This window comes from Oryx dammah, unplaced genomic scaffold, assembly GCF_014754425.2.
Source record: "Oryx dammah isolate SB20612 unplaced genomic scaffold, SCBI_Odam_1.1 HiC_scaffold_26, whole genome shotgun sequence".
Lineage (NCBI taxonomy): Eukaryota > Metazoa > Chordata > Mammalia > Artiodactyla > Bovidae > Oryx > Oryx dammah.
In genome coordinates, this window is record NW_024070210.1 from 35,851,702 (window position 1) to 35,871,457 (window position 19,756).

General features: G+C 38.6%; 1 protein-coding gene across 1 annotated transcript; it reads left to right on the top strand.

Moving 5' to 3' along the window:
• The first annotated feature begins 562 nt into the window (after positions 1–562).
• Positions 563–19,057, top strand: CNIH1 (cornichon family AMPA receptor auxiliary protein 1). The gene is made up of 5 exons (XM_040226411.1): positions 563–781; positions 6,927–6,995; positions 10,924–11,036; positions 12,290–12,433; positions 14,645–19,057. The coding sequence occupies exons 1-5, from the start codon at positions 701–703 to the stop codon at positions 14,670–14,672; spliced, it is 435 nt and encodes a 144-aa protein (XP_040082345.1). The 5' UTR covers positions 563–700; the 3' UTR covers positions 14,673–19,057.
• The last annotated feature ends 699 nt before the right edge of the window (positions 19,058–19,756 follow it).

A 19,756-nucleotide genomic window follows, 5' to 3' on the forward strand; every position in this document is an offset into this window, starting at 1 on the left:
CCCTAGGGAACCCCTTTCAGACTCTCAACACTGTCTTAACCACTAATTTAGAACAGCTAAGGTAGTTTCACCTAAGACATTGAGCTTTTTATCTTACTTTCATCTCTGCCTTTGCTTACCTTGAACCCTCTCCTTGGAAGGCTGATTCTATAGTCTGGACAAATTTGCCTGGACAATTTCTACCCATCATGTTAGCCTTCGCTTAAGAAACACCTACTCCAGGAATCCTTTCCTGAACGCCCCAGGGCGGGCTGGTTGCCGTGCTCTGACCTTTCATAACGTGCCACAGGGTTATAACACTGTAATGATTTATTTACATATTCATTTCCGGTATTATCCTAACTTCTTTCCGTGCAAGTATTATTTTACTCATCTTTGTATCTCAAAGGAGAAGCACAGTATTTGGAAGATATTGGGCACTCATTCAGTGAACATTTTTGTTCAAAGAATAAACAAGCGGAGTAAACAAAATAATCAATCCGCTATGCAAACAATATAAGCGCATAGCGGACTCTGGCCACCGGAGGGCGCCTTGCACCGGGACCGGTGCGCAGGCGCGTTGGCAGGGCAGGCGCCGCGGCGGCGGAGGCGGTGGCAAGCGGCTGAGTGGGCTGTGGCCGCGGGAAGTGAATGGTTTTACCCAGAGGGCCCTGCGCGGCCTTTCTCCGCTGGCACCGGCGCTGCTCCCTTTCCCCCTGCCATGGCGTTCACGTTCGCGGCCTTCTGCTATATGCTGGCGCTGCTGCTCACCGCCGCGCTCATCTTTTTCGCCATTTGGCACGTGAGTAGCCGGGGCCGGGGGAAGGAGGGCGAGGTGGCTGCGCAGCCTCTTCTTGCCCCGGGCCCATGGTCTGGGCGGCCACGGTCTTCGGAGGTCGGCACGCTGGGGATGGGGCCAGGCCGGGGCGGTGCAGGCCGCGCGGCCAGGGGTCTACGCGCCCCTCCGTCCCCGGGTCGGGAGCTGCAGGTCCAGGAGGAGTCGAGACGTCGGGCGGTTGGCTGGCTGCGCCCGCGGTGTCCCGGCGCAGGCCGCGCGCGCCGCTGCTCTTCCCGCGCCGGGTGGGGCGGCCGCGGTGCTGATGGGCCCTGAGGCACAGCGCTTAGCTAACCGGCTCCGCCTCCTCGAGGTCTCGCATCACTCCGCAGGATGTCAAGGCCGCAGAGGGGCGTGCTACGTGCTTAGCCGTAATGAAGTTTGCCTAATTATTGTTAATATTTAATACAGATTGTCTTTGTTTTCGGGTATTCACAGGAGTGTGGCCCAAATGAGATAACTGTAACCTACTTTAGATAAATTTCCAACTCTGCTTTTCAGCACTTCAAGTAAAATCACTTTTTCCTCCCCGGCTTCTTGTTGCCCGGTGAACTTTGATGCACGTTGAATTGATTACTTTGTTGACCTTAAATCCGAACTTTCCCCCTAAATCATACTTTGACCGACAGAGTTTCTCCAGAGACAAGTCTTAGCCACCTCTGTATTCGGAGTAGCTTGACGTAGTAGATGGTTTGAATTTGATTTTGAAAATGCTCAGAAAACTTATGTTTCTCTAGGACAATTTCTCCCTCTTCTTTTACTCATATCTTGTTGCATCCTTACTGGTCCCTGTAAGGAACAAGTTAAGTTCTCTGTGAAATAGTTCTACAAGAGATTTTTAAGGATTCTTGTTTCTCTGAAATAGTTCTGCAAGAGATTTTTTTTTTTTTTTAATTTATTTTTGGCTGCCCTGGGTCTTTGTTGTGGTCGCGGGCTTCTCGTTGCAGTGTCTTCTCTTGTTTTGGAGCTTGGGCTCCAGGGCTTACAGGTTTCAGAAGTTGTGGCACGCAGGCTTAGTTGCCCTGCCGGATGTGGGGTCTCTGGACCAGGGATCCAGCTGGTGTCTCCTGCCTTGCAAGGCAGATGATTAACAACTGGTCCACCAGGGAAGGCCTCTTCAAGAGATTTTTTTTTTAAGGATTCCTGTTTCTCTAACATAAGATTAGAAGCAGCCTTTTGGAAATCAGCATTCATTTAAAATTTATCTTATGTTTGCTCTGCCCTCCATACCTTTTGGAATATTGGTCTTAATTTGGATGATGGGGCAGGTTCACTCTTACGTAAATCTTAAGTCAGGTTTCATCATGTCCAAAGCAAGGATTTGTTATGGAACATAGAGAAGCAGAGTGATTTAAATGGCAGCAGTGTCGTGTGCAAAAAAAAAAAATCTAAATCCATTCCCTTTTGCTAAAGAGTGTGATTATGTTTATAAGTATTTGAAACCCAACTGCTTGTGTAGTGGGGAATGCTTATGTAGGATATTAAGTAACTGTTCTCTCGAAATGCTTTTCAGTAGGAACCCATACCTTGAAGAGCATTTTGGACTCTTCTTTGACTCTTCCTTAATAAATAAAGATAATTCGGGATGCAAACTAGCTCTGCCTTAGTAAGCCTCTGATAAAACTGAAATGTGTGGTTCCCTGCCATCTGTAGATGAGGATTTAATTATTTCCTGCTTCATGGGCACTTGTTTTCGGATGAGCTGATGAGGATTCTTAGAGCTGTGGATGCTTACATTTTGAACTAGATTGTGTTTGGCTTAAAGAAAACCTAGAACTGCACTTTTAAAAAATGGGCAATTTAAATGAATATGTGTCTGGGTGAAATAGGTATTTTTTTGGGGGGTGTGGTTTTCCCAGGTGGTGCTAGTGGTAAAGAACCTGCCTGAGGAGACGTAAGAGACACAGGCTTGATCCCTGAGTTGGGAAGATCCCCTGGAGGAGGGCACGGCAACCCATTTCAGTATTCTTGCCTGGAGAATCCCAAGGACAGGGGAGCCTGGTGAGCTTTGGTTCATAGGGTCGCGGAGAGTCTGACACGACTGAAGTGACCTAGCACGCAGCTTGCACAGATAGAGTCTTGTTATAGAATTAAAAATTTGTTTGTACTCAGATTAGTGGAGAGCTTATGTCCTTAGGGATTTCTTAGTAGTTCAGAAGATTATGCATCCTTGGGGAACAAATTGAAAATTCTAAATAAAGACATAGTTTTAATTTTTTTCTGTTAACTATGGAACCTTCAGTTTGTTTTCTTAGGTAGTTTAAGTATCTGTGAGAAGACTCATCTGGGAATTTAAAGTATTAAATTAAAAAAAATCTCCTTTATGTTACCTGTTCTAGGGCGGATTTTTTAATGCTGATGGTTACATCTGTCAGTGTAGTCCTAATTCATGTGCCTGGTGCTTTTTGGAGAACAGAGTTGGGGAGCACAGGCTTGTTTGAAAGCTAAAAATGCAGAAGTCATTCCCCAAAGATGTGCATCAAATTATTTATTTTTGTTTTTGAACTTTTGTGGAAAATTTTGTGAACATCCTTGTCCAGATACACAGTCACAAAAGATTTGAAAACCACTAGTTTAAGAGTCTCTTCAGAAGAGTTTTGACAACTCTAGCTTATAGCACTCAAACAGAAACCCATTCAGCAACATACTCATTAAAAGATCCTTTGAAATCGCCTGAAGAAAATGTCCAGTGGGAAAAAAGTTTAAGCACAAGTTTCATACTTTGCTATTAAATTGAATCTTGTTAAAGGGAAGTAATTGTATTTGTGATCATGGTCCTTCTCTTAAAGCTTATTGTAGTGGTGGTTTAGTCACTAAGTTGGGTCCAGGTCTTTTCAGCTCCATGGACTGTACCCATCAAGCTCCTCTGTCCATGAAATTTTCCAGGCAAGAATTCTGGAATGGGTTGCCATTCCACTGGGAGTATATCACAGCTGATATCAGATAATTGACTAATAATATCTATAAAACATAAATTAATATCTTTAATTGTACACTTGTATTTTTAACATGTATGTGTGTTATGGGTCATTGAAAGTGAAAGTCACTCAGTCGTGTCTGACTCTTTGCGACCCCATGGACTATACAGTCCATAGAATTCTCCAGGCCAGAATACTGGAGTGGGTAGCCTTTCCCTTCTCCAGGGGATCTTCCCAACCCAGGGATCAAACCCAGGTCTCCCACATTGCAGGAGATTCTTTACCAGCTGAGCCACAAGGGAATCCCAAAAAATATTGGAGTGGGTTGCCTCTTCCTTCTCCAGAAGATCTTTCCGACCCAGGAATTGAACCAGGGTCTCCTGCATTGCAGGTGGATTCTTTGGGCTATCAGGGAAGCTCAAAGGAAAATGCCTTTTGGTGAGTTCTGTACTTTATTTTAAGCATAGGGCAATTTTTTCCCCCTCCCCCCCATCTTTATTCAGTAAATATTGATTGAACACTTAAGTATGTGCCAGGCACTATTTTAGGCCCTAGAACAGAGCAGTGAACCCAGCAAAACTCTTTGCTTTCATGGAGCTTACATTTTAATGTTTAATTAATTTCCTTCCATTTCTGTTTGCATTAGAATTTTTATTAGGCCAGGTTGGTAAATTTTATAAAATTCCAGAAATTAAACTCATCTTTTTATGAAGCTAAGGATTTTAACAGGATTTAAGGATTTAAACCAGCATTTATTAAAAGGTAGAAATATATGACTTAAGTGATTTTTGGTACTATTGAGTAGCACTGTCTCACATACAAAGATGGTAGTCCTAGCCCATCCGAGGAAGGGTGGATTAAATTCTTTGTCCCCTGGGTGGTTAGTGGCAGCAATTAAAATAGCTTCCCCATAAACTTGGGGCCTTTGGCTTCTTATTTTGACACTGAACACCACAAAGTGGTGTGTCACCCCAATTTGATTTTTTGTGCATTTTGGCTTTGAAATTCTGTGTTCATTGACCCTAAATGTTAATGCCACATTTCTTTTCAGAGTTTGGACAGAAACATTTTTAGTCCCCATTGACATTTTTTTTTTTAATTAAACTTTTTATTTTGTATTGGATTATAGCAACTTAACAGTGTTTATGGTCGTTTCAGGTGGACAGCAAAGGGACTCAGCCATACATATACATGTATTCATTCTCCCTCAAACTCCCCCTTCCATCCAGGCTGACACATAACGTTAAGCAGAGTTCCCTGAGCTATGCAGTAGGTCTTTGTTGGTTGTCCATTTTAAATACAGCAGTGTGTACCTGTCCATCCCAGACTCCCTATCTTTTCCCCTCCATCCTTTCCCCCTGGCAACCACAAGATCATTCTCTTGAGTCTGTGAGTCTATTTCTTGGACAGAATAATTTGTGATTCTTGCCATGTGTTTTTTTGTTTGTTTGTTTTTTAATGGTATGATTTAAAAAAATGTATTTGTTCATTTATTTATTTATATTAAAGTTGATTTTAGTTGATTTACTCTTGCCATGTATTTTAAGAGAGTGAGCTCTTCCCCCCCTTACCACGTATATAGCTGTTTCACTTAGCACCCCATGAGAAGCTCGCCTTAACCTGGGCTTTACCTTTCTTTAGTCTTCCATTTGGTGACCTAATGAAAGGACCTGCACATGGTAGGAAGATACTGAGGACATGAAACAAGGTCAGATTGATCACTTTTGCAGTGGCCTTAAACAGGCGTACTCTTTCCTGTGTGGTGCTTAAGGTGAATTAGGATAAGATGCTCCTTGAGGCAGAAGGACTGGAAAAGTCCTCCCTCCTGAACAACCCCTGGGTGCAAAGCCCATGCCCGGGTGTTTGGCAGCAGGAGCCTGCGATGGCATTGTGCCCCCACCTGGCCTTTGGTCCTGTGCAGAAGCTGCACTACCGTATGTGGTGATCCTGGCTGTGAAATTTAATAATCTTAGTGTTCCTCTATTCTGAGGCCATTTCTTGAAATTTCCAAATGAAAGCAGGACCTTGAAATACATGTGTTTGGACACAAATGGGAACAAGCTGACACATGCGAGTCCATTTCTGGTGTCCCACCGAACACTGTGATGGAGGTGGACATGCACGGATGATGAAAACCACTTCACCCGAAGGGCTGCAGAGTCTGGGGGAGGGCATAAACCTGACCTTAAATCCTCTCCTCTAGTATGAGAAATGCCAGCCGGGTAGCATTATAAAGCCGTGTACTATGTGGAGATTATAGACAGGGCATGCAGTTATTTCTGCCCAAGGAAGTCAGGGAAATCTACTGGGAGGGGTTGACATAGGAAGAGTGTTTTTTTAGGATGATAAAGAGGAGTTTCTGTAGATAATTATGGCTGAGGGAAAGACCATTTCACACAGAGAAAATAACTTGAGTGGAGGCATTGAAAAAATTGAAAATTGAAGATATTTATCATTTTAGTGATAATGATGTACGTGTTTTTAGTTCTTTACATGTGATTCTAGTTATTTAATGAGCACATACTGTGTTTACTGTAAACTGACACAGGCAAAGTTGGTACACTTCCTCGTTCAGTTCAGTTCAGTTCAGTTGCTCAGTCGTGTCCGACTCTTTGCGACCCCATGAATCGCAGCACGCCAGGCCTCCCTGTCCATCACCATCTCCCAGAGCTCACTCAGACCCACGTCCATCGAGTCCGTGATGCCATCCAGCCATCTCATCCTGGGTCGTCTCCTTCTCCTGCCCCCAATCCCTCCCAGCATCAGAGTCTTTTCCAATGAGTCAACTCTTCACATGAGGTGTCCAAAGTACTGGAGCTTCAGCTTTAGCATCATTCCTTCCAAAGAAATCCCAGGGCTGATCTCCTTCAGAATGGACTGGTTGGATCTCCTTGCAGTCCAAGGGACTCTCAAGAGTCTTCTCCAACACCACAGTTCAAAAGCATCAATTCTTCGGCGCTCAGCCTTCTTCACAGTCCAACTCTCACATCCATACATGACCACAGGAAAAACCATAGCCTTGACTAGACGGACCTTAGTCGGCAAAGTAATGTCTCTGCTTTTGAATATACTATTAGGTTGGTCATAATTTTTCTTCCAAGGAGTTAACTTTATTCAATTATTGCTTGATGAGGCAGGTTTGTTGCCACTCTTTGTTAAAATGAGAGATCCTAACTATTTTATTTTTATTTTAGATTATAGCATTCGATGAGCTGAAGACTGACTACAAGAATCCTATAGACCAGTGTAATACCCTGAATCCTGTAAGTTATAATCTAGGGTATTTCTCTAGATTTTTAAACTGTTTTTGCTTTTAACTTGATACAATTTGAAAATGGCCAGTATTCTCAGTAGCCTGATAAATTTGTACTTTTTTTAAGTAGGCAGAATTTTAAAAAATATTCTTTTTCCTGTCCTGCTTGACTATTCTGACTATTATTAATCTGCTGGTGATCTTGTCAGCTGTCATACTAACATTCTTCCAATCTGCTTTTTACATTGTCGGCCAAAGACAGTTGAAAAGGTCAAAAAGATTAAAAGAGTCAAAATTGCATTAAAGGTGTGTACTGCTTTTAGTTTAATATTTTAATGCTGCATTCATTTCATGGGGAGGGCTAGGCATTTGTATTTGTAAACTGTTGTGTTCAGTGTGCTTGTTCATATGCCTGTTGAGGTTTCTGATTTCATGAAATTTCATATTTTATGCAAATGTTTGCTTGCTGGCCCAGTCAAGTAGGGAAAGCTGTTAAATGCTCATGCATTTTAAAAAATGTTATAGCCATAGGCACTTTGATATTAGATTATTAGGTGCAGTGTTTGAAAGTTGGTTAACTTGAAATGACTTTAATAGGTGAGATGATTATTCTTTTGTGACTTACTCTGAGATAGTCTGTAGGTGGAGCCTTTAGTACTATATCTACTTTTGTCTTTGGTTCTGGAATTTATTTACTCTTTCAGCTGCTGTTTATTCAGAACCTTTAAGGTGGGTAGCTCTGTTCTCAGGCTCTGAGATTTTGGAGTAATGCTTACCCTCGACCCATGCTGTCAGAACTTTGTGGTTAACAATTTATATACAAACGTCTACATAGTTATTTCTAGTATATCCAATCTAAGTTTCTAAAACAGAACTGTCTTACACTAAGTTCTGAGCTCTTCTGATTTAGTTATAGTGTGGCCCTATTGTGCTTGGGGCCATATGTTTATTTTTACTTCATTTAGTTTGCTCATTCAGGAAGATTCACCTTTAGACTGTAGGTTTGATTTTTGTTGAACTGGTCAAAAACCAAAAGGTTGTTTGTAAGAAAGCAGTGTGTGTGTCTTCAAGAAATAGACTATTAATTCATCTTTAAAAATTACTTAATGAAGATGAAAACATATATAGACTTGAGCTGTGTAAAACTGAAACACTGGCATGCCAGAGGGATTTTATTTGGAAAGGGTCTGTAAAGTTAATTGGCTTCTTTATCATTGTTTCCTAGATAAACAGGCATGATGGAATACATTCCTAGTTTGTCTTTAAAGAACTGATAAGACTTGATGTAGGTACAGTTAAAAGTATTAACTGTTTCTCTGCTCTTACGAAACAAAAGATAAATCTGCCTTCTTATTGGAAAGTAGTAATGTTCATTGTAAAACGTCTTAACTTACTCTTTATTGTTACCAAGAAGTTGAACTGAAATTTCTCCTTTTGATGTTTGTTTATTAATAATTTACTATTTTCATTGGCTTTTCATTACTTCAAATAACCAAATGATGATGAAGATAATCATAGCTGAAATCAGATGAGGGCTATCCTGGGTGCCAGGCTCTGTGCTAAACATCTTTACCTGAATTTCTCATTCAGTTTTCATGACAATCCTAAGAGGTAGGTGTATCATACTCTAAAGGAGAGTAAATTGGGGTTTACTTAATGAGGTTTGAGCACTTTGCTCAGGGTCACACTGCTCACCTAGAGTCAGAATTGGAACTCAGCCTGATTTTTAGGTTCAAATTCTTGTGTTTTCCTAATTTACTGTAAATCTAAGATGGACTCACTTCATTTTAACATATAGTTTGTGGTTTCTAGCTTTTTTTAATGGCAAGAAATTCTCACTTTGTGCTTGGGATCTCCAAATGCTGTAGTGGGTCAGAAGGAAGTTTCTACATCAGCCTAAGTTGTGTTTTGGATAGGGTGCCGATAATTGGCTCAATAGCAGTGCATCTGACAGTTTTCCCTATTGAAAATTTGTTTTGACAATTCTGCCAAAGTATGGGGGAAGACAAATACAATTATTTTTTAGAATGTGAACCTTAGCTAGAGAATATTATGATTTGCATGTTTGAGTACTATTATTTCAGCCATATTTGCATGAGGTGTTTTTTATGAATACTAGTTTTTGTGTAAATGTTGGTTCCTAAATGGAAAATTCTGTGCCACTTATGGGGACATTTCATTATTAAGGAATGAAGAGTGCTGGTCCTTTTGAGAGATGTATAGTACAAGTTTCTGGACTGCTTTGAGGAGAAGGGAGGGAGTGTGGCATTTGTTTCATACTAGAACTGGTAGAATTGCAGGTGACCTTTATTATCAGTCTTATTAAAGAAGACTGTTTAAAAGCAGTAGGGAGCATGCTTTTAAAGTCATTTTCTCCCCATACATCAGTCTGGGAGTGTAGAATGAAAACTTGAATGATGATTTGTATTGTTAGATCAGTTGGTTTTTAGAGAACTGAAATAGGCTTATTATATTGTAAAGAAAAATCTTGTTATTTAGTATTATAAACAGAAGCGCTAGTGGAACTCCTAATAAAATGTGTATTTTTCTTGGTTTGTCCTGGTTGTAGTCTTTGTGTTTCAAAGATTTCCCTGTAGACGTTTTCTTGTTTTCTTACAGATGTTTAACTTTGATCTTAACTAAATGCTGATTTAACAGTTCATATTATTTATATTTATATGTTTATATATATGTGCAGAGTTTAATCTTATTATATTGCTTAAATTTGTGGAAAATATCTGGTTAGTGGTACAGATTAATTGGTTTTACTAGAATTTTATTTAAAATAGTATTAATTAAAAACTTTGCTTTACAGCTTTGAATGGGAAGGGTAATTTGGGAGTACTAGAAAATGGGCTTGAATAAGTAATATAATTATATTATTTCTACAGCTGTAGTTTTCCCTCAGGAAAGATCTGATGGTACAGTACAGACACATTTGAGAAACTGGCTTTGCAGCTGTGACTTACTGTAGGAAACTCTTTGGCTGAAACTTGCAATGAAAGGTTTTAGTATTTATATTTGACAGAGTCATTAGACTGAAATCTCTAGGATGAGAAAGATAATTTAAAGCCTGAACTCTTGGGCATTTATAAGAAGCATTTTCCTTGGACTAGTTTTTCTTCATTTAATACTGCTTGCTATCAAAAGATGTATTTTGTTTTTGAGTTCTGAGCTGCTACCGGCCTGCTGTGTGTGTAGCACTTCACTGGAGAAAGCAGCCTGAAAGAAACAGAAAAGCTGTGTAGGAACGGGAGCTCAGGAACGGGGAGAATTCCAGTGTCATGGTTTAGATCCCAGTCTTTTCCCTCCTACATTGCAGAACGCACATCGTTTGCATCTGTGCATTTTAGTGTTCTTCCACTCCGACTGTGCTGAGATGATTGGCTGTTGGCTTTCCATTGAAAAATTACTTTTGTGGTAATGTGTGTTTTGCTAAATATTGTATTTGTAGCACCCTGGTTTCTGTTAAAGGCTTAAAAACACTAATGTGTGAACTTATAAAGGGAGCTTTGTTCTTATGAATTTTTTTATATCATGTTGCATGTGATCAGATACTTCATTTTTATATTTTTATCATTTTTAAACAGTGGAAAGAAAAAGTTATTCTAAGTGATTAGCAAATAGCTGTGTTTGAACAATCTGGGTGGTAACTTTGTATAATTTAACCTGTTGTAAGAATTTGGGTTTAAAATTTTGAGTCACATATTACTGTTTTAGTGCAAGCTATAACCTCTGGTCAGTTTGCATATAATCCTGCTTTTGGTCAGAAGTTAAATATGAAAATAAAACTCAGTAGCATTTTTCATTTCTGATTCTAAGAAAACAAGTGATTTTTCACTATGGAAACTTAGTTGCCACCTGCTCTCCAAATTAGCAGTTGACTTCATGCCAAGGTGTTTTGATAACGGATAACTGGCTTGTGTTTTTTCTTCCAGCTGGTCCTTCCAGAGTACCTCATCCATGCTTTCTTCTGTGTCATGTTTCTTTGTGCAGCAGAGTGGCTTACACTGGGTCTCAATATGCCCCTCTTGGCATATCATATTTGGAGGTAATATTGAGATACACTTCTAATACTTTTCCTAAATTTTAATTATACTATGGTTGATACGATTATCTTAACATACTAGTCACCTAAATGAAAGTGGTGGTGGTTTAGTTGCTAAGTCGTGTCTGACTCTTGCGACCCCATGGACCGTAGCCCACCAGGCTCCTCTGTCCATGGGATTCTTCAGGCAAGAATACTGGAGTGGGTTGCCATTTCCATCTTCAGGGGATCTTTCTGACGCAGGGATTAAACCCGGGTCTTCTGTACTGCAGGCAGTTTCTTTACCGACTGAGCTACCAGGGAAGCCCCCTAAATGAAAGTAGTTGGCATTTATTTTTTAAACCACAGGGATGAACAAATACTGCTTTAATACCTCTTATGGAGCTTATGTTACTATTTGTTAAAGGGTTTTTAAAAAATTAAGCTATATCTTAGATACAGTAATGTGTGCACAATCTGAAGTGTACAGCTCAGTGGATTTTTATGTCTGTGTACACTTGTGAAACCACCACCCAGATCAAGATATACATTAGTTCCAGCCCCCAGAAGAGTCCCTTGTGTCCCATCCCAGTTACCCTCTAACTTCCTCAGGAGAAACAGTGATCTTTTGTCACTTAGATTAGTTTTGTCCTTTTCTGAACTTCATGTAAATCAGATTGTACAGTGTGTGTCTTTATTTCTTTCTCCTTGTTTACTTTACGACTCTAAATTTGGTTATTTATAAGATTCATATTTCATAACTTCTACATGTTTTGTTTCAGATAGGCAAAGTCTCATTGCCCTTGACTTTAGGAAGTACATGTGGAAGAAATACTTAGAAGTAAAGTGATTTCACATGGTAATGGGCTCTGATACGGCTCAGGAAAAAATGTACATGTATTTAGAGAAAGAAAAGAGAAGGACAAAGCCAAATGTGAGCATTTGGAACATCTTGGTGAAGGCTTCTTTATGTTAAAGTAGAAAGTTGAGAGAGAAAAAATTGTATTTCCTTTTTATAGTTATTTGTCGTTCTCTTGGATTTCTGAAAGTGTAGAGGAGACCAGATATGCCTTGTTTTAACTGCTCTGTTTTCCCCTTTAGGGGCTCTAGTTTTAAAATTAAGATGATAAAAGGAAAGAACTCCACCTAGAACTAAAAGTATGCTTCTCTATGTGGGCCACCTCTCATTGTAACCAGTATTGTTTGAGAAGAATGCTGCTGTCCATCTTGAAGGTTAGCTTCCATTCTGAGTGGCTAATCAATTGTGCTTATTACAGGTATATGAGTAGACCAGTGATGAGTGGACCAGGACTCTATGATCCTACAACCATCATGAATGCAGATATTCTAGCATATTGTCAGAAAGAAGGATGGTGCAAATTAGCTTTTTATCTTCTAGCATTTTTTTACTACCTATATGGGTAAGTTTAAAAAATGAAAATACCATTTTACTTTGCTGCCTGAAACATCTGTAGGCATTAGGTCTGAACACCTTAAAACCCACTTGAAGAATAACTCATGTCCTGAATGGTGGTACTGGTAATGGCCCAGCACACACTGACAAATTCACGCACATTGAATAAACTGGTACTTGGCCAGGCAGCCAGCTGATGTGCAGTCAGAGACAGAAAACTGGGGCGGGTCCTCATTTTTCATGGCAGAGCAAGAGCATGTGGCTGTGTGCATTTGCAAAAAAGTTTTTGCTTGCCTCAGGGTCTGTCTCAAGATTATGTTTAATTTTTTTTTTAATCATTCTTGTTAAACTATGTGTTCTACCCTTTATTTTCTGGTTTGGATGCTCCGTATGGCATGAAGGAAAGGAAAGTTCTATCATACAGGATGGTGCAGTTACTGAGTTTCACCCTTTTATACTTAGATGGACTCATATCATTCCTCTTGATCAGGGTTTCTTGACCTTGGCACTGTTGATATTCTGGGCAAGACAGAATTTGTTGTGAGAAGCTGTCCTGTGCATTGTAGAATGTTCAGCAGCATTCCTGGCCTTTATCCACTGATGCCAGTAGCATCCCCCTGCCCCAGTGATAATAACCAGAAATGTCTCTAGACGCTACCAGATGCTCCCTGTGGGGCAAAATCGCCCTGGTTGAGAGCCACCATTCTAGCTGTACTGTAGGTGGAGGAACACAGCTGCTTATTAAAACTAGAATAAAACTAGGGCTAGAATACAGTTATAATTTTTCTTTATATAAATACATCTCTCTCATATTTTATTAATATATATTCAACTTGGAGAGAAATTTCCACCTGATTTTCAAAATATGAAGAAGATTGTATTAGATGAAATTTTTGCAGTAATTAAGGTTCTCTTCCCTCTCCTTTTTGTTACTTGAAAACTTTCTTAGTGTTAAATGGTAGGCATGTAGTCATATTTCTTGTTCATATTATTTTCCATTATGGAAGAGGGACTTAAATTTACAGAAAATGCATTTTTATGCCTTTAGAGGTTATATTTGTGAAAAATCAGTGTCTGCAGATGTTCATACATGAAACAGAGTGAAAAAGTTCTGAAAAGTGAAATTCCATGTGTCCTTTTAATTTCTGTTAATTTTCATATTTTAGTTTCTATAATAAGTGTCTGAAACAATGCTGGCATTTAGTAGACACTTAGAACGTACTTGTTGAAGGAAGGCAAATGAATGAATAAGTGATAGAGTTGTGGGAAAGTGTTCACCGGGAGATGGTAGCACTATGTGGTTCGTTTTGTTTAAGCAGTTTTTTTTGGCTGCGCTGGGTTTTGGTTGCTTTGTGAGGGCTTTCTCCAGTTCCGGCAAGCGGGGCCTACTCTGTTGCAGCATGCAGGCTTCAGTAGTCGCGGCTTGTGGGCTCTAGAGCATGGGTTCTGCAGTTGTGGCATATGGGCTTAGTTGCTCTGTGGCATGTGGAATCTTTCCAGACTAGGGATCAAAGCCTTGTCCTCTGCACTGGCAGGCGGATTCCCATCCACTGCGCCAACAGGGAAGTCCCATTCATTTGTTTTAAATTGTCTGTCAAGCTTGCTCACCTCCTTGCTTTGTATTTCCGTTTAGACACACATGCTCTTGAATCATGCCTCTCTCACCTCGCCCAGCATGTAGGATCAAATGGTTATTGCTTTTTGTTTTGCTTGTTGGTCTCCTTTTCTTTTTTTAAACTTGCTGCTGTTGCCTAGAGCCTTTCTCTAATGGGAAAGTTCCTTGATTATTCCTGTCTGTAAAATGGGGATAATAATGGTACGTACCCTAACTCCTAGGACCTAGCAGAAGGCCTGGCATGAAGTGAGCCCTTGGAGATGCTCACTCCTATTCTTAGATACAGCTCTGGAGCAGTGTGCTGTTTTGGATTGCTTCTCTAAGCTCTGATCCCCCATTAAGCTTTCAGCTGTGCTGTTCTACTTGCTAAAATTGGAAAGGAAATAGGGAACAACTCAGCCCATGTACTGAGCTAGTTGTACCTTAGGCAAAAGTCCATAAACGCAGATTAAAATTGTATCGTGAACTTGTCATTGGTCTTACCATTTTCTGTGATGTTGTGATACCACAAACTACTATATAAATCAGACTCAACTTTTTGGTGCTGTTAGTTTTTATAGTTAGAAATGTTTGAATTAACGATAGCCTTTTTCTTCTTTTCAGCATGATCTATGTTTTGGTGAGCTCTTAGAACAACGCTTAGAAGAATTGGTCCAGTTAAGTGCATGCAAAAAGCCACCAACGAAGGGATTCTATCCAGCAAGATCCTGTTTCCAAGAGTAGCCTATGGAATCTGATCAGTTACTTTAAAAATGACTCCTTATTTTTTAAATGTTTCCACATTTTTTGCTTGTGGAAAGACTGTTTTCATATGTTATACTCGGATAAAGAATTTAAATGGAATTACGTATAAATTAATATAAAATGATACCTCTGGTGTTGACAGGTTTGAACTTGCACTCCTTAAGGAACAGCCATAATCCCTTGAATGATTGCATTAATTATTGACTGTCCTTAGTCCATTGGAAGCTTTCGTTTATAGGAACTTGTAGGGCTCATTTTGGTTTTATTGAAATGCCATTTAATTATAAATTAGCTGTAGATATCAGGTGCTTCTGATGAACTGAAAGTATGTATCTGACCTGTGGGAAACTTCATGGTTTTCCTTATCTATCATGTAGGTGATTATATATGGATGCATTAAAAAAATAAGAGTGGGATATTTTTCCCCTTGGACTTGAAATACTATCCCTGTATATTGCATGAATGAGAGATTTCCCTATATTTCCACCAGAGTAATATACTTGCTTTAATTCTTAAGCATAAGTGAACATGATACAAAAATATACGCTGACTTACTTGTGAAGAATGCATTTAAAGCTATTTTAAATGTGTTTTAATTTGTGAGACTTTACTTATTAAGAAATTGGTTACTAAATGTTCTAATCTGGTGGTAAAGGTATTCTTAAGAATTTGCAAGTACTTTAGATTTTCAAAACCGAATGAGAGAGAACATTGTATAACCATCCTGCTGTTCCTTTAGTGCAGTACAATAAAACTCTGAAATTAAGACTTATTTTCAGTGCATTGTTTTGAAGATTATAAATAGCTATTTCTTAAACTTGCTTATTCCAAATAAAGACATATCACTGTCAGTTTTTTAAGAAGATAGTAGAGTATTACTTTTTGGTTTTTTAATACCATGCTTGGATCTAAAAAGGACAATTTTTAAATGGTTAAGTACATTACCGTCTGTTGTCACTTGACAAGATTCATAAACACTGATGGCATAGCATCATCATTTTTCTAATTAAAATTATTGTGAAACTTAAAAGGTTTAAAGTATTTTTTTCCTTTTTGAAACAGCAGGTTTTTAAGGTGAAATGAGTTATACATTTGTGTTTGGTTTTTTTTTGCTGCTGCTTGAAAGGCAGGTGATTTATGGCTTGCATGTTTTCATAAGCATTCTTGTGGTTTATTTGAGAGGACTAAGTTAAGACAATTGAAAATAGTGTAAGTGGTTCAAAGTTTCTTAAAGGATCAAGGAAGAAAATCATATGTAGAAATTCCACGTAATGACCAAGGGGATTTATAGATGTGTTTGTGCAAGTCTTATTCTAAGTAGCCCTTGAATTAGATGCTGTTTTATGCTCTACTAGTGAAGAAATGCTTCCCCACCTTTGGGAGAAGGTTACTATTTTGAGATTGGGTAATAGGAGTAAATACATTGAAGAAGAGGATATAGAACCAGAGAGTGTGGAGAGTCAAACCATTTCATAATGAAAGCCGCTTAAATACCTTGCATTTTCTGGTCTGGAGCACACCTCAAGGGATCTGACTGTTCATTAGTTCATGCAGTAAATTGTTTATTGAGCCCTAGTTAGGCACTGTAGACTTGTGATCTGAGTATAAGCAACCGTTCAGCTTCTAATCCACCCAATTGTACTAGCATGCACTCATTTTTCTTTCTTGTCCACAAGAACGTTTTATCATGAGAGACTTGGCCAAGTCTTCTGTATTTCAGATAAGTTTTCTGGGGTAGTTACTTTTGTATTCCCGTTAAAGTATTTTCATGAGCCCTTCCTGTCTGTTAGCAAACACCACATTCCTTTATGAATTTTAACAAACATCCTTTTAATAATTATTTCACAGTATTTTCCAGGATTAATGCCAGGTTTATTGGTTGCGATTTGTGGAAGCCACCTTCACATGTTTCAAAAGTTAGATATGTAGTCCTTAGCTGATACTTCAAGGATGATTGACAGTCAGTGATAGGTTGTTAGGTCCTAGGCATATAGATAATTAGAATATTGGGTACCTGGATGCTCTCATATCTGCTCTTTATCTTCACCAGTGTTTTAAGAAATTAAGTCACTTACCAAGAAAAAGCAGAAACTATTTGCATTTGACAGTATGCCAGTGGTTCTTTTCTTTACTCTAAATTTAATTTGTTCCCCTGTTAATCTGGTTTGGGTGGTCCTAGCCATATTTCTATTATTCCTGCACGTCCAGCTGAAACATAGTCTGGGTTCATAATCTTTTCTAGCTTTAGTCAAGATTGTACCCTGTGCAGCCACAGGTGTTTATTTAGGAATTCTTTTTTCCCTTGTTACAATTACTTTTGCTGTTGTGTTTTAAGAGCTTTCTAACTCTCTGAGGTCATTCCTGTAACTTGCTGTGGTTTTTATCTATATCAGCAACTTGCTATTGGTAATACAGATTCCCCTGCATTAAAATATTATGTAACAAATGTAGTCTATTTAGCAGTTATTCTATTGAGTAATAATACTGTATCATGGCAGCATGTCGTATTAGTGCTAACGAGGTGTAGGGGTAGATTCTCGAATGCCTGAATCTGAAGTTTATTAATATTATTTGATAATTTTCACAATATTTAACTGATACTCCCCACTCCCCATCCCAGGGTAGAGGAGAGTTGGGTAACAGGCTGCACATAAACTACTAATTTGTTTGAATTACTTTCATGGGAAGAGGGTAGTGACAGGAAATGACCAGATAATCCACTTTTGATGTGTATCAGATAGTACTAAAGCATTTGAGAAGCCTCATACCATGAATGGTCAGACCTATAGTCTAGTTCAGATACCCAGCTAATAGTCTGACACACAGCAACAGAATGCATGACAGTTTGCAGTATGTGTCTTTTAAAGCCTCTTCAGTATTTTTGGCTCGAGGACCACTTATGCTAATAGTGTTCATAGAGCTCTCTGCAGATAACGTTTTGAAAATATGTAAGATAATTGCATAGAAAGGAAATAGAGATGTAGATACAGTTTGAAACTAGCAAATTATTCTCGTTGCTACAACACTTTTCTTTTCCTCCAATATATACTTAGAGACAGCGTTCATGGAATATTACTGTCATAGTACAAAGAATGACTTTTGTGGATTTTTTTTTTTATACTCTGAAAGAGGGCCAGCTTTCATTTTGGGTGTGGCTATGTCACACAACAGTGTGATAATATCAAGTCCATTAAAATGATTTATATTTAAAAGTACATATCTAATTTACTTACTTAAAGCTCAGTTGGTAAAGAACCTGCCTGAATGCAGGAGACCCGGGGCTCAGGAAGATCCCCTGGAGAAGGAAATGGCAACCCACTCCAGTATTGTCTGGAGAATTCCAAGGACAGAGGACCCTGGTGGGCTACAGTCCATGGGATCACAAAGAGTCGGACACGACTGTGCAACTAACTTTCACCACTCACAAATGTGCATTTGTTCATAATCACTTGTATAATTGTAAATCAGAAGTTTTGACAGCCAAAATATTTGAAACAACACTTCTCAAAGGGGACAGATAGAAATACTGATACCTTGTCTAGCGTTGTTCATGAAACTTCGTAGTCATTGTTTTAGGAAACTATTGATAATGTTAATCTCATAGTTTAATACCAGGCAGTGATCTGTGGTCAGACCAGTAGCTAATTAGTCTCTGGCACTAGTATTACAGCTTAGCAGATAATTCTGAACTAATACTGCAGGGCGATGCCAAGAGAGAAAATGGGGTTCTCTTTCGGGATATGTTGAATAGCTTTCTTGGAACAGTTTTGCTTTGATTAAAATTAATGGTTTTAAAGCGAAATGTCTTAAAAAGGGTAAACAACTCTGTTGCTTGTTCTGCTTGGTTTTGGAAAACAGTATTAACCATTAAGGTGATCTGTGGGATTGGAGTGAAGGTTTTACCCTACATTAGTTTTATTAATGTATATTGTGGAAGATGTAGAGAACTTCTTGACATAGAAAAGAATGAATAAGTTAACTTATCGTACAGTGCTTTTCCTAAACATTTACATTTCTTTGTTTACAATCTTCTTGTATTATGGAGAAGAAAAATTTCTTAAATAATAAATTGATGGCTAGATAGATCTTAAAACTACTAAGGGAAACACAGAATGTAGTTAGCTATCTGTGTTCATGGTTTGTTAAAATCTAAGTTAACCTTAATGGTGCTGTACACCATCCAAAGACAATGTCCTTATGTTGTCCTGCCTTCTTTGAGCAAGCTTGCTTTATTTTGCTTTTGTATATTTAATAAAAACTGTCTCAAATGTTTCCTTGTGTAGTTTGTGGATAACGGTTGAGTTTTGTGTGTTGATTCTATTTCAGCAACTAACTGGCTTGTGTATGACCAGGATTTCAGCAGGTCTCTCTGCCTCCCTTCCCTCATTGTTTTGAGGGCTGTTCTGTAGATTAACCAGAGAAAATTCTTTTTCAAGAATGTTGCAATTACATGTTAATAAACTTTATTGGATAATTATATTTGAATAGTGACATCCCATGTTTGTTATGGAATAATTGATGTTTTTCCTTATACTTAGTAAAATAGTCAAGCATTTTATTGTGGAAGGCTTAACTAGCACTTGGCAGTGGAAACTGAGATGCATGTACTTTGAAAATTCAACTGATTAAAGGATTTGATTAGTCCATGCTAATATCTTTTTCTGCTATTTTTAGATATTCATGAGTAAGCTATATATTGAGAGAAAGCTGATAATAAGATTTGGTAATGTTAATTTCAGTGACTGTTTAAAGCTTAATGGAGTGATTTTAAATTGTACTTGGTTATAACAACAAAATCATGAGAAAGCTCAATCTATTCCTGCATCCTGTACTTAAATAACTTCCTTGTTATAACTTTTGGCATTTATTATCTTCGGTCGGAAATCCTTAAGGATATATGATTCTCCCGTCTTCCTTAAGAGTCTTAGAACAAAAACCTTAAGTTCTAAAGTATTAAAACATTGATTTTTA

Bases quoted from the DNA above. Each gene is read 5' to 3' on its own strand.
- CNIH1 (XM_040226411.1), top strand. From the start codon at position 701: ATGGCGTTCACGTTCGCGGCCTTCTGCTATATGCTGGCGCTGCTGCTC. The intron at 11,037-12,289 runs GTAATATTGAGA...TGCTTATTACAG, and splicing joins TTGGCATATCATATTTGGAG to GTATATGAGTAGACCAGTGA. The intron at 12,434-14,644 runs GTAAGTTTAAAA...TCTTCTTTTCAG, and splicing joins TTTTTTTACTACCTATATGG to CATGATCTATGTTTTGGTGA.